Source organism: Heteronotia binoei, chromosome 15 (genome assembly GCF_032191835.1).
Source record: "Heteronotia binoei isolate CCM8104 ecotype False Entrance Well chromosome 15, APGP_CSIRO_Hbin_v1, whole genome shotgun sequence".
Taxonomy (NCBI): Eukaryota; Metazoa; Chordata; class Lepidosauria; order Squamata; family Gekkonidae; genus Heteronotia; species Heteronotia binoei.
Window position 1 is genome coordinate 59,583,963 of NC_083237.1, and position 14,890 is coordinate 59,598,852.

General features: G+C 50.6%; 1 protein-coding gene across 1 annotated transcript in view; it reads right to left on the reverse strand.

Annotated features, from left to right (window-relative positions):
* Nucleotides 1-1,611: 1,611 nt before the first annotated feature.
* PPP1R1B (protein phosphatase 1 regulatory inhibitor subunit 1B) overlaps nucleotides 1,612-14,890 on the reverse strand; it is a 95,148-nt gene continuing 81,869 nt past the window's right edge. The window contains exons 6-9 of the mRNA XM_060255961.1: nucleotides 13,227-13,289; nucleotides 12,162-12,233; nucleotides 6,816-6,980; nucleotides 1,612-1,856 (exon numbers count right to left, since the gene is read on the reverse strand). Of these exons, the coding sequence (XP_060111944.1) occupies nucleotides 1,753-1,856; nucleotides 6,816-6,980; nucleotides 12,162-12,233; nucleotides 13,227-13,289 (404 nt within the window). The 3' untranslated portion in view covers nucleotides 1,612-1,752. The remainder of the gene's footprint in view (nucleotides 1,857-6,815; nucleotides 6,981-12,161; nucleotides 12,234-13,226; nucleotides 13,290-14,890) is intronic.

Here is a 14,890-nt window from a genome sequence, read left to right on the forward strand (position 1 = left end):
TCCAGCGCCCTAGGCAGCTGCCTAGTTTGCCTAGCGGCAAAGCTGGTCCCGCCGGGCCCCGCCAGAAGCCTGGCACCCCCACCTCCAAAGCTGTCGTTTTCTCTGGGGCAACGGATTTCTGGGGGTCCGGAGAGCGTTTTTCATCGCTGGAGAACTCCAGGCCGCACCCGGAGGTTGGAAGCCCTGTCTGAATGGAAGTGCGTGAAAGCATAAGGACATCGCAACGTTGGATCAGACCAAGCGTCCATTTAGACAAGCACTGAGCCTCGGCCGGTGGCCAGCTAGACACTGCCTGGAAGTCCACAAGTAAGCCACGAGGAGTGTCGGCTCCCCATTGTCATTTGCCACTGCTGTCTGGCCACCCAAGGCAGCCTACCCATGGGTATTTTAAGTTCTGGTCTTGAAGAAGAAGAAGACTGCAGATTTATGCCCCGCCCTTCTCTCTGAATCAGGGACTCTGAATGGCTCACAATCTCTTTTATCTTCCTCCCCCACAACAAGCACCCTGCGAGGTGGGTGGGGCTGAGAGAACTTTCCCCAGAAGCTGCCCTTTTAAGGACAACCTCTGCCAGAGCTCTGGCTGACCCAAGGCCATTCCAGCAGCTGCAAGTGGAGGAGTGGGGAATCAAACCTGGTTCTCCTAGGCAAGAGAGCCCTGGCTGACCCAAGGCCATTCCAGCAGCTGCAAGTGGAGGAGTGGGGAATCAAACCCGGTTCTCCCAGATAAGAGAGCTCTGGCTGACCCAAGACCATTCCAGCAGCTGCAAGTGGAGGAGTGGGGAATCAAACCCGGTACTCCCAGACAAGAGAGCCCTGGCTGACCCAAGGCCATTCCAGCAGCTGCAAGTGGAGGAATGGGGAATCAAACCCGGTTCTCCCAGATAAGAGAGCTCTGACTGACCAAAGGCCATTCCAGCAGCTGCAAGTGGAGGAGTGGGGAATCAAAGCTGGCTTTCCCAGATAAGAGAGCTCTAGCTGACCCAAGGCCATTCCAGCAGCTGCAAGTGGAGGAGTGGGGAATCAAACCCGGTTATCCCAGATAAGAGAGCTCTGGCTGACCCAAGGCCATTCTAGCAGGTGCAAGTGGAGGAGTGGGGAATCAAACCCGGTTCTCCCAGATAAGAGAGCTCTGGCTAACCCAAGGCCATTCCAGCAGCTGCAAGTGGAGGAATGGGGAATCAAACCCGGTTCTCCCAGATAAGAGAGCTCTGACTGACCAAAGGCCATTCCAGCAGCTGCAAGTGGAGGAGTGGGGAATCAAAGCTGGCTTTCCCAGATAAGAGAGCTCTAGCTGACCCAAGGCCATTCCAGCAGCTGCAAGTGGAGGAGTGGGGAATCAAACCCGGTTATCCCAGATAAGAGAGCTCTGGCTGACCCAAGGCCATTCTAGCAGGTGCAAGTGGAGGAGTGGGGAATCAAACCCGGTTCTCCCAGATAAGAGTCCGCGCACTTCACCACTACACCAAACTGGCTCTTCCACCAAACTGATTGTAATAAAGCTGAACTGAACACCCAAGGTAGCTTGCCTCTGACCCCGCTCACGGTACCTTCTGGATGCCCTTCCTTCTCCCTCCCCCCATGCGAAATAATTCACTGAACACAAACCAAGCACGGCCAAATGAAATACAAAGTTCCGAACAGAAGTAAAAGGATAATAAAAGAGAAAGAGACGATCCAATCTGTCTTGGTGGGAAAAGGGAGTTTTCAGCTTGACAGAAGGACTCCCCGTGTGTCTGCTCTTCACCTCTTGTGCTAGGTGGTGGTACGGATAGGGGGCGGGGAGGAACACGTTTCCATGTCGACGGCACAAGGAGGTCTCTCTTCCCATCCGGACTGACTCAGTTCCGTGATGTTATCTATAAAGCGGGCGGGGGGAGGAGAGAGAAAAGTTATAGAGGAAACTTTCACCTAAAACATAACTATCTGTTGTTTCGTTCTTCAACAGGTAGTAGGGTTGCCAGGTCCAATTCAAGAAATATCTGGGGACTTTGGGGGTGGAGTCAGGAGACATTAGGGGTGGAGCCAGGAGCAAGGGTGTGACAAGCATGATTGGACTCCAAAGGGAGTCCTGGCCATCATATTTAAAGGGACCGCACACCTTTTAAATGCTTTCCCTCCTTTGGAAATAACGATGGATAGGGGCACCTTCTTTTGGGGCTCATAGAGTTGGACCCAGTATTTTTGAAACGTGGAGGGTGTTTTGAGAAGAGGCGCGGGATGCTATGCTGAAAATTTGGTGCCTCTATCTCAAAAAACAGCCCCCCCCCCCGGCCAAGAGCCCCAAATACCCGCTGATTAATTCTCCATTATCCCCTATGGAAATTGGTCTCCATAGGGAACAATGGAGTGCCCAGCAGACATGTCCCTCACCCACCCCCCGCTTTCTGATGACCCTGAAGCAGGGAGAGGGCTTCCAAACCAGGGGATCCCCTGCCCTCACCTGGAAATTGGTAACCCTAAGGAGAGGGTGGGGTTTGGGGAGGGGAGGGGCCTCAGCATGGAACCATGTCATAGACTCCACCCTTCAAACTAAGAGCCAGTTTGGTGTAGTGGTTAAGTGTGCAGACTCTTATCTGGGAGAACCGGGTTTGATTCCCCACTCCTCCACTTGCAGCTGCTGGAATGGCCTTGGGTCAACCATAGCTCTGGCAGAGGTTGTCCTTGAAAGGGCAGCTGCTGTGAGAGCCCTCTCAGCCCCACCCACCTCACAGGGTGTCTGTTGTGGGGGGAGAAGATATAGGAGATTGTAAGCCGCTCTGAGTCTCTGATTCAGAGAGAAGGGCGGGGTATAAATCTGCAGTCTTCTTCGTCAGAGCTCTCCCAGCCCCACTCAGCTCACCTCTGATGACCCTGAAGCGGGGGGAGGGCTTCCAAACCAGGGGATCCCCTGCCCCCACCTAGGAATTGGCAACCCCAACAGGTAGGCAGAATTCTTCTCTTCTGCTTGCTTTATTGCTCTTGTGCGTGTCATTTTTGTGCTGGCATTGGACTCTGCCCTTTGTTGCTTTATGGTCATTTTATCCTTTGCAGAACTAAGCCAGAAAGCAGGTCATAGTAAGCGCTTTTTGAAATGGAGTGGGCCAGGTCCGGCTCTATATTAATAGGGCTTCTGATTTGCCACTGATCTGCATAGCTAATCAAAAGAGGTTTTTATTACTGCTCTTTGCCAGGGTGTCTTTTATATATAATTCCCCTTTTGACTTTGCAAATCCGAGCTTCCTCATTGGATGGAACTGGGTGGGACTGTGGTGCATCAACTTTTGGCCCGTCAGACCATCAATCAACTGCTCTTGTGTGGCATTGGCTGACTCTGCTCTCCCCCACCCACTGCTGGCCCCAAGACAGATGAAAAGAAGAAGAATTGCAGATTTATATCCTGCCCTTCTCTCTGAATCAGAGACTCAGAGCGGCTTACAATCTCCTTTATCTTCTTCCCCCTGTGAGGTGGGTGGAACTGGGAGGGCTCTTATAGCAGCTGCCCTTTCAAGGAGAGCTCTGCGAGAGCTATGGCTGACCCAAGACCATTTCAGCTGCTGCAAGTGGCGGAGTGGGGAATCAAACCCAGTTCTCCCAGATAAGAGTCCACGCATTTAACCACTACACCAAACTGGCCCTCTGGGAAATTGCGAGGCAGTTTGGGGTCAGGCAATTTTTCTCCAGGCCAGTTTTCCCAGAGATCCTGGAGGGGTTTTTTTTGTGTGTGTGTGTATCATCTTCTAGGCATGGAGCAGGGGTTACTGGGTGTGTGTGTTGGGAGGAGGAATTTGTGAGTTTCCTACATTGTACAAGGGGTTGAACTAGATGACCTTGGAGGTACCTTCCAACTCTGTGATTCTAAATAAATACATCAAGCAGCTGGCTGGTGCTTGTGCAGATCAGAAAACCAGCAGAACGAGGCTGGGCACAGATTTGAGGGACTCCCTGGGTATGCAGAAAAAGATGATTTTATAAATTAGCTCAAAAAAAGAAAAAAAAATCCACCTGTTTTATAAATGGCAGGGGTGGCCAAATGGCAGCTCCGGAGCCCCATGTGGCTCTTTCACACATAGTGTGCAGCTTTTGAAGCCCCTACTGCTAGCAGCTTGGAGAATGCACTGGAAGTTAAAGTTGATTTTTTTTCACTTCTTCCCTCCCCTCACTTATTTTCCTTCCTTCCTTCCTTCCTTCCTTCCTTCCTTCCTTCCTTCCTTCCTTCCTTCCTTCCTTCCTTCCTTCCTTCCTTCCTTCCTTCCTTCCTTCCTCCCTCCCTCCCTCCCTCCCTTGTGGCTCTCAAACCTCCGACATTCATGTCTTGTGGCTCTCAAACATCCGATGTTCATCTATGCAGCTCTTACGTTAAGCGAGTTTGGCCATCCCTGATAAATGGGAAAAGGGTTTGTAGGGGAAGGGGGTGAATCGACCTGCTGAAGCCACTGGTGACCAATGCTCCCTCTAAGCTGCAGAGTCTTGTGAGCAAAAAATTCTACTTTGTGAGCGACTGGCATTAAAGTGTTGAGCTGCAGCATAAATCCGTGTGCTCTGGGGTCATCCTTCCTGAGCAAAGACAAAAACGTGTGAGCCGGGGGCTAAAAATCCATGGGCCAGCTCATGCTAACTCAACTTAGAGGGAACACTGCTGATGACTATATAATAATGGCGGGTAGGATATGGGGGTGAGTGGGTTGAGGCTTCCCAAATCAGCCCCTACCGTTGATCCTTGTGGGTCCCCTGCTTGTAGAAACGTAGAGTTGGAACAGGCCATACAGGACATGTAGTCCACCCCCCCCCCCCCGCTCAATGCAAGATCAACCTACAGCATCCCTGTCTTTCGCATCACAATCACAAGAACATCACTATCCAATGTATTTCTCTTTTAGCTGTATTGACATACTCAAATAGGGATATTGGCTGTTTATCTCATTGCGTATACTAAACCCATCTTCTGCTATACTCCAAAAATAAGCCCTAGCAGGATTTCTATGCATTTGTTAAATATAAGCCCTACCCCGATGATAAGACCTAGTGATGGATGGAATTCCGGGTCTGGAGAGTTATGACAATGTTCCAGAAGATGACTTAACTGTATTTGAATAAATGTAGATTGTTGTATCAACAATTTGAGTGCCAGTTTGGTGTAGTGGTTAAGTGTGCGGACTCTTATCTGGGAGAGCCAGGTTTGATACCCCACTCCTCCGCTTGCACCTGCTGGCATGGCCTTGGGTCAGCCTTATCTCTGGTAGGAGTTGTCCTTGAAAGGGCAGCTGCTGGGAGAGCCCTCTCCAGCCCCACCCACCTCACAGGGTGTCTGTTGTGGGGGAGGAAGGGAAAGGCGATTGTGAGCCGCTCTGAGACTCTTCAGAGTGGAGGGCGGGATATAAATCCAATATCTTCATCTACCTCACATGGTGTCTGTTGTGGGGGAGGAAGGGAAAGGCGATTGTGAGCCACTCTGAGACTCTTCGGAGTGGAGGGCGGGATATAAATCCAATATCTTCATCTACCTCACAGGGTGTCTGTTGTGGGGGAGGAAGGGAAAGGAGATTGTGAGCCGCTCTGAGACTCTTCGGAGCGGAGGGCGGGATATAAATCCAATATCTTCTTCTACTTAATAAAAAATAAGACATCCCCTGAAAATAAGCCCTAGTGTGTCTTCTTGAGAAAAAAACAAATATAAGACAGGGTCTTATTTTCGGGGAAACACGGTATGTTACGCGTTAAAAGGTAAATTAGTTAGATGGGGAAAACTCCTGAGAAAGTAATGCCCTCTTTTGGACCCAGGCTTATATAATGGAGTGGCTGACGGACATTCTCACATTTTGACTTCTTACTGTTTTATTGCTTTCGCACGCTCATGCGACCCAGAGCAAAGGTTTGCTCAATTTGTTCATTTGACTGTTCTTAAATTTGTACCATTTTGCATTCTAAACCATTGCCTACTAGTTATGTTATAACCCTGCTCGCTGTGCCTGATTCCTCGTCTGATGAAGTGCGCTTGGAGCGCACGAAAGCTTACGTTCTGAATCAAACTTGGTTGGTCTTAAAGGTGCCACTTGACTCCTGTTTTGTTCTGCTGCTTCAGACCAACACGGCTGCACACCTGGATCTATCCACAGCATCCCTGCCGCTTGAAAGCTGCCAGTGAGGGGCAGCGCCACACCTCCCTAGGCAGCCGATTCCACTGCTGAACAACTCGTACTGTACATTCCCCCCCCCCCCCCTAGTATCCAGCTAGTACATCTCTGTCCGTAATTTAAACCTATTACGGTGAGTCCTGTCCTCTGCTGCAAGCGGGAACAGCTTCCTGCTCTCCTCTAAGTGACAGCCCTTCACATCTTTCAAGAGAGCACTCGTGCCCTCTTCTCCAGTCTGAACATTCGCTCCCAAGCCCCAATATATTATATAAACCAGGGGTGGAATTCTAGCAGGAGCTCCTTCGCATATTAGGCTACAAGCCCCTGGTGTAGCCAATCCTCCAAGAGCTTGGAATTCTAGCAGGGGCTCCTTTGCATATTAGGCCACGCCCCCTGATGTAGCCAGTCCCCCAAGAGCTTAGAGGGCTCTTAGTACAGGGTCCAGAGATAGAATTCTAGCAGGGGTTCCTTTGCATATTAGGCCCCACCCCCTGATGCAGCCAATCCCCCAAGAGCTTACAGGGCTCTTTTTTTGTAAGCTCTTGGAGGATTGGCTACGTCTGGGGTGTGTGGCCTAATATGCGAAGGAGCTCCCGCTAGAATTCCACCCCTGATCTAAACTATTAACAGCCAAGGACTAGGCAGCCTCTTAAATCGGTTTGCCAATGCCCAGGACAGAAAGAGCCTTCCCTTCCGCAGCTTTACCTGCAGGTGGTGGGTCCCCCTTCTCCACCTCCTCCTCTGCTTCCTGCTTCTGTTGGTCCTTCTCTTCCCCTCCTTCGGCACCGTCTGGTTTCTCAGGTTCCCCGGGGCAGGTGGGCTCCTCGCGGACTTCCTCTATGGATCCGGCAAAGGACACTTTCTGCCCACCTAAAGGGACGAAGAAGAAGAAGAAGATGATGATGATATGTGATGACATTGGATTTATATTCCACCCTCTGATAACATCACCAAAGAAGAAGATATTGGATTTGTATCCTGACTCTGAATCCCAGAGCGGCTCACAATCTCCTTTCCCTTCCTCCCCCACAACAGACACCCTGTGAGGTAGATGAAGATATTGGATTTATCCCGCCCTCCACTCTGAAGAGTCTCAGAGCGGCTCACAATCTCCTTTCCCTTCCTCCCCCACAACAGACACCCTGTGAGGTAGATGAAGATATTGGATTTATATCCCACTCTCCACTCCGAAGAGTCTCAGAGGGGCTCACAATCTCCTTTCCCTTCCTCCCCCACAACAGACACCCTGTGAGGTAGATGGAGATATTGGATTTATATCCCGCCCTCCACTCTGAAGAGTCTCAGAGCGGCTCACAATCTCCTTTCCCTTCCCCCCCCCCCACAACAGACACCCTGTGAGGTAGATGGAGATATTGGATTTATATCCCTCCCTCCACTCCGAAGAGTCTCAGAGCGGCTCACAATCTCCTTTCCCTTCCTCCCCCACAACAGACACCCTGTGAGGTAGATGAAGATATTGGATTTATATCCCGCCCTCCACTCTGAAGAGTCTCAGAGCGGCTCACAATCTCCTTTCCCTTCCTCCCCCACAACAGACACCCTGTGAGGTGGGTGGGGCCGGAGAGTGCTCTCACAGCAGCTGCCCTTTCAAGGACAACCTCTGCCAGAGCTATGGCTGACCCAAGGCCATTCCAGCAGCTGCAAGTGGAGGAGTGGGGAATCAAACCCGGTTCTCCCAGATAAGAGTCCTCACACTTAACCAGTGCACCAAACTGGCTCTCACACCAAACTTCAGTGCCAAACAAGTTAAAAAGCAGCACCTTCTTGACCCCTCAGGCCTTCTCCAGCCTACCTGATGACTACCTCAGGCATGAGTATCCCCACCTCATCACCAGCCGAACAATCCTTATCCTAATTTCATATTACAGACCAGGGGTGGCCAAACTGTGGCCTGGAGGAGCCATTGGCCTGATCCAACAGGGCTTCTCTTATGTTCTTCTGTGACACAGAGTGTTGGACTGGAGGGGCCATTGGCCTGATCCAACATGGCTTCTCTTATGTTCTTCTGTGACACAGAGTGTTGGACTGGAGGGGCCATTGGCCTGATCCAACATGGCTTCTCTTATGTTCTTCTGTGACACAGAGTGTTGGACTGGAGGGGCCATTTGCCTGATCCAGCATGGCTTCTCTTATGTTCTTCTGTGACACAGAGTGTTGGACTGGATGGGCCATTGGCCTGATCCAACAGGGCTTCTCTTATGTTCTTCTGTGACACAGAGTGTTGGACTGGAGGGGCCATTGGCCTGATCCAACATGGCTTCTCTTATGTTCTTCTGTGACACAGAGTGTTGGACTGGATGGGCCATTGGCCTGATCCAACATGGCTTCTCTTATGTTCTTCTGTGACACAGAGTGTTGGACTGGATGGGCCATTGGCCTGATCCAACAGGGCTTCTCTTATGTTCTTCTGTGACACAGAGTGTTGGACTGGACGGGCCATTGGCCCGATCCAACATGGCTTCTCTTATGTTCTTCTGTGACACAGAGTGTTGGACTGGAGGGGCCATTGGCCTGATCCAACATGGCTTCTCTTATGTTCTTCTGTGACACAGAGTGTTGGACTGGATGGGCCATTGGCCTGATCCAACAGGGCTTCTGTTATGTTCTTCTGTGACACAGAGTGTTGGACTGGATGGGCCATTGGCCCGATCCAACATGGCTTCTCTTATGTCCTTATGTGGCTCTTTCATACATATTGTGTGGCTCTCAAAGCCCCCATCACCCCATCAGCCAGCTTGGAGAAGGCATTTGTCTCTTCAAATCACTTCTCTAAGCAAAGCCTACTGGCTGCTTGGAGAATGCATTTAAAGTTGCTTTCTTCCCACATCCTCCTCCCTCCCCATTTATCCCCTCCCTTTCTGTCTTGTTCTCAAACATCTGACGTTCGTGTCTTGCAGTTCTCAAACATCTGTCATTTATTCAAGTTTGGCCACCTCTGCTACAGACTTAGGTCCCCTTCTCACTCTTTCTGTTTCGGGAGTCCATGCAAGGGAGCAATTCTCTCATTCACATTGGTTGCAGTTGTGTTGACAAAGCAAGAGCGACACCTGCTGGCAGCCAAAGGAATGACTGCAAAGTGTTTTTCAAGGCCCCTTCTGGCAGTTCAGTCAACTATAGGGCTGTTGGGTTTTGTGGGTTTTATGCCCAAAGCTAAGAAATCTGACGGGTGAGAGACTAATGGTTCTAGAGGCAAACTGCAACTCCTGCAGAGATGCTGCATGAACAGCTGAAGGGGGGGGGGGAAGGTAAAGGTAGTCCCCTGTGCAAGTACCAGTCGTTTCCGAGTCTGGAGTGACATTGGATCACGATGTTTTCACAGCAGACTTTTTAACAGGGTGGTTTGCCATTGCCTTCCCCAGTCATCTACACTTCCCCCCCAGCAAGCTGAGGACTCATTTGACCGACCTTGGAAGGACGGAAGGCCGAGTCAACCTGGAGCCAGCTACCTGAACCCAGCTTCCACCAGGATCGAACTCAGGTCATGAGCAGAGCTTGGACTGCAGTACTGCAGCTTTACCACTCTGCACCATGGGACTCCCATAGCTGAAGGAAGGAAGGCCCTAAATGGGTTTCATATGCCCACTCTCACTGTACCATTTCTAAGCAACAATTGCCATGGCAGAATATGCAACATGTGAGTTCGCTTGCATAATTTGCAATTCGTGTGTGTTTGTGTGCGCGCGCGCACACGCATGTGTGTGGAGAGGACAAACAAAAGGGATGTAGAGGCACATTTTGGAAACGTTGCACTGAAGAAATCCAGCTCCGCCTCCCAGAACTGAAATCTGTGACCCGTATAACTTAGCAAACTATTGAAACCTGCATATATTTGCCGGTTTTGCATAATCGGCCTCTAGCAAGGTAAAGAGCTGTACCAGGCTGTGCAAACGCGGGGAAGATCCGCAACCCCCTCAGTACAGTTCTGTTTCCATGGCAATGATAACCGGAGACAATCGAGAGTTTTCTCTCTCCCCGTTTTTGCTTTTGCAGAGAACTGAAGCTGATATCGCAGGTGCGTTTTGGACCGGGGTGCTGCGCCCCGCGCGCGTGTCTCGGTTCGCAGCTTTTGTGAGACTTTGCGGAATTAGAAACCCGCAAATCCATTTTGACCAGAGTAGGCCATGTCTAATGGGTGGAGATTATAGGTAACAAAACTGCACACAGACCTGGATAGCCCAGGCTGGCCTCCACTTGGCAGATCTCTGAAACTAAGCAGGGTCGGCTTAGGTCAGTAGGTGGATGGGAGACCTCCACAGAATCCTGTGGTTGCTACGCAGAGGCCGGCAATGGCGAACCGCCTCTGAACACCCCTTGCCTTGAAAGCTCTATGCAGGGGTGTTGGACTCAATTGTTATGAGGGCCGGATCTGACATCAATGAGATTTTGTTGGGCTGGGCCATGTCAGGCCAGGCCATGTGTGTACCTATTTAAGATTACCGTATTTTTCGCTCCATAAGACGCACTCCCCCCCCCCCCAAAAAAAAGTGTGTGTGGGGGAAGTGTGTGTGTCTTATGGAGCGAATACTGCAAAAAAAGAGTGCACGTTATCTCGCTTCCACCAGCGCCAGCCGTTTTCTCTTGCCGGCGCACGATCTCCGGTTTTTTTGGGGGGGGGGGGTTGAACGTCAGGCTATAGCGTTATAGTGCTATAGCGACATCTCACAACAGCACCACCAATGCATCCCTATGGTGTGCTGTTGTGAGAAGTCGCTATAGCGCTATAACGCTATAGCCCAACGTTCCAAAAAAAAAAAGCCAGAGATCGCACGCCAGTGGGCAAAAAAGGGGTGCGTCTTATGGTCAGGTGCATCTTATGGAGCGAAAAATGCAGTAGGTAGCAGAGATATAAACTTTATAAAAGACACAGACAAATGCAAAGATTTTAAAAAAAACTTAAAACATGCTTAAAACGTTAGTACTTGTTGCCCTTAAACAGGGGCGGCCAAACCTGGTTAATGTAAGAGCCACAAAGAATAAATGTCAGATGTTTGAGAGCCACAAGACGTGAATGTCAGAGGTCTGAGGGAGGGAGGGAGGGAAGAAGGGAAATAGATGGGAAGAGGAAAGAGGGAGAGATGGAAAGAAAGCAACTTTAGCTTTTTAAAGGCAATCTCCAAGCAGCTGGCTGGCTTGGCAAAGCGATTTGAAGGGAGAAATGCCTTCTCCAAGCTGGCCAATGGAGCAGTGGGGGCTTAGAGAGCCACACAATATGTGCGAAAGAGCCACATGCGGCTCCCGAGTCGCAGCTTGGCCACTCCTGCTCTTAAAGGTGCTTTCTTTGTATTTCGTCCATGGGATCCAGTGAACTGGGCAAAGGAAGTTGTCTCTTTCCTTCTTTCCCCAGGGGGCCAGGAGGGGGAGGAGCCTCAGCCAACAGAAGGAAAAGAGGCTTGGCTCAGTAGTTCTGCGATACAATTGAGAGAGCCTTTCCTCCCCCACCCCTTCCTCCCCAAGGGAGGAGCTTTAGCCAATGGAGAAAATAGAGGTTTTGCTCTGTAGCTCCTGAGCATGCCTGGCAAAGCAAGCTGTGATGCAGAAGAAAACAAGAGAGAGGGAGAAGGAAGCAAATGACAGCCAGTTGCTTGGGGGAACCACCAAGGAAGGCTGTGCAGGGGAAGGCCATGGCAAACCACCTCTGCGTCTCAATTGTCCTGAAAGCCCCTAGCTGGGGTCTCCATAAATCGGCCGTGACTTTATAGCACTTTACACACACAAACAGCAAAAGTGCTATCCAGGGGTGGAATTCTAGCAGGAGCTCCTTTGCATATTAGGCCACACCCCTAACGTAGCCAATCCTCCAAGAGCTTACAAGGCTCTTTTTTGTAAGCTCTCGGAGGACTGGCTACATTAGGGGTGTGTGGCCTAATATGCAAAGGAGCTCCTGCTAGAATTCCACCCTATCGCCCTCCTTTGATGCTCTTTAAAATTATTTCTATCGTCCAGACAATATGGGTATCCCCTGTTCCCAATCCAAGCCATCTACCCCCATCAATCCCTCTTAAAATGCGACCCCCTGGCCCCCAAATTTACCTTTCCGTTTCTGTGATTTGGAGACAGCTGGATAGACGGGGCACTCCGATTCTTTGGGCTTATTTTCCAAGACTTCCCGGGGAGATGGCGATGGAGAATTGGGAGAGAATGGGGAGAAGAGAGAAAATTGAAGGGCAGCTTTTTCACCCAAAATGAGGCCTGGAAGGAAAGGCTGAGGCACAGGGGAAGGTTCAGTCTGGAGAAGAGGAGGTGGGGGGAGGGACACGGGATGGCTCTCTTGACGTATTTGAAGGGCTGTCAGTTAGAGGAGGGCGGGGAGCTGGTCCTGTTGGCAGAAGAGGAGAGGACTCCCACTCATGAATTAAGGATGGGAAGGTACCGGCTGGATACAAGGCAGGGTTGCTAAGTTCAATTCAAGAAATATCTGGGGACTTTGGGGGTGGAGCCAGGAGACTTTGGGGGTGGAGCCAGGAACAAGTTTGCGACAAGCATAACTGAACTCCAAAGGAAGTCCCGGCCATCGCATTTCAAGGAACCGCACACCTTTTAAATGCCTTCCCTCCATTGGAAATAATGAAGGATAGGGGCACCTTCTTTTGGGGCTCATAGAACTGGACCCCCTGGTCCAATCCTTTTGAAACTTGGTGGGTATCTTGGGGAGAGGCACTGGATGCTATGCTGAAAATGTGGTGCCTCTACCTAAAAGAACAGAGCCCTCCCAGAGCCCCAGATACCCACGGATCAGTTCTCCAAGAGAATCAGTCATAGAGGATAATGGAGAGCCCAACAGACATTTCCCTCCCCCCCCCCTCCCGCTTTCTGAGGACCCTGAAATGGGGGAAGGGCCTCCGCACCGGGGGATTCCCCCACCCTCACCTGGGGACTGGCAACCCTAATACAAGGGAAAGCTTTTCTACAGTAAGAGTAGTTCAGCAGTGCAATCAGCTAACAAGGGAAGTGTCAGTCTTTAACCAGCGGCTGGACAAGACGGCCTTTACGGCCCCTTCCGACTCTGATTTGCCTACTGCATTTCACATCGTGTTACTCTCCAGAACCAAGGATTCCAAATGCTGTCCGCACGGTGAGAAGAAGTCGCATTCTTACCTGTGCACTGTCTGAGCAAGGCTGCCTTGGTGCCGGAGCCTGGCTGTTTCTGCCCCTGAGATCCTGCAATATGTAAGGAAAACATGTGAGCTGGGAGTCACAGGGTTGCCAACCTCATGTCGGGGCCTGGAAGTTTCCTGGAGCTACAAGTGGTCTCTAGAAAACAGAGGTCATTTCCTTGGAGGAAAAGGGCCACTTTGGAAGTTGGACTCTCTGGCATAGAACTATTCCAGTCCAATAAGTGCTTGCATGACTACATGTTCTTCTGTTGGTTGTGGAATAATGGAAACTTGTGCAGAACTCCCCCAAAAGAGGTAGCGAGGCGTAGTGGGGAAGAGCTGTGGGCTTGGATCTGGTGCAACCGGGTGCAATTGCCCATCTCCCACCCGTGAAACCTGCTGAGTGACCCCAAGCCAGTCATGTTCTCTCAGCCCCACCTACCTCACAGGGTGTTTGCTGTGGAAAGAAGAGGGAAAGATGGTTGTGACCTGCTTTGATACTCCTATCGGTAGTGAAAAGTGGGGAACAAGCACCAATCCTTCTTCTAGAGGCAGCCAGTTTGGTGTAGTGGTTAAGTGTGTGCACTCTTATCTGGGAGAACCGGGTTTGATTCCCCACTCCTCCGCTTGCAGCTGCTGGAATGGCCTTGGCTCAGCCATAGCTCTCATAGGTGTTGTCTTTGAAAGGGCAGCTGCTGTGAGAGCTCTCTCAGCCCCACTTACCTCACAACCCTGCTGAAGTCCTTTCAACCCCGCCCCCCCCGCAAACCCTGCTCTCCCTAAGTCTACCTGCAACTCTCCAGGAATCTCCCAACCCAGTGTTGGCAACCTTAGCTAGGAAAGAGAAGGCCAAGATTACTCCTCAGTGCCCGGCACACTGCTGTTACTAAATAAAATAGGAAACCATTGTAGCACTATAGCATGCCGCCTTGTAGCAGTATAGCTACATCGTAGCAGTAGAGCACGCCACCAACCACAGGTGGCACCTGGAGAACATAAGAACATAAGAGAAGCCATGTTGGGTCAGGCCAATGGCCCATCCAGTCCAACACTCTGTGTCACACAGTGGCCAAAAAAATTATATATATATAATCAGTGGCTAATAGCCACTGATGGACCTCTGCTCCATATTTTTATCTAACCCCCTCTTGAAGCTGGCTATGCTTGTAGCCGCCACCACCTCCTGTGGCAGTGAATTCCACATGTTAATCACCCCTTGGGTAAAGAAGTAAGTCCTTTTATCCGTTTTAACCCGACTGCTCAGCAATTTCATCGAATGCCCACGAGTTCTTGTATTGTGAGAAAGGGAGAAAAGTACTTCTTTCTCTACCTTCTCCACCCCAGGCATAATCTTGTAAATCTCTATCATGTCACCCCGCAGTCGACGTTTCTCCAAACTAAAGAGCCCCAAGCGTTTTAACCTTTCTTCATAGGGAAAGTGTTCCAAACCTTTAATCATTCTAGTTGCCCTTTTCTGCACTTTTTCCAATGCTATAATATCCTTTTTGAGATTTCCCACTATTACACCTGCTTGCCACCTGAAAGAGGTCAGTTCTCCTGGGTTCGGTGGCTGCTTCAGAGGGTGAACCTAGGGTTGCCAGACTCCAGGTGGGGCCTGGAGATCTCCTGCTTTTACAACTGTTCTCCAGCCGGCAGAGATCAGCT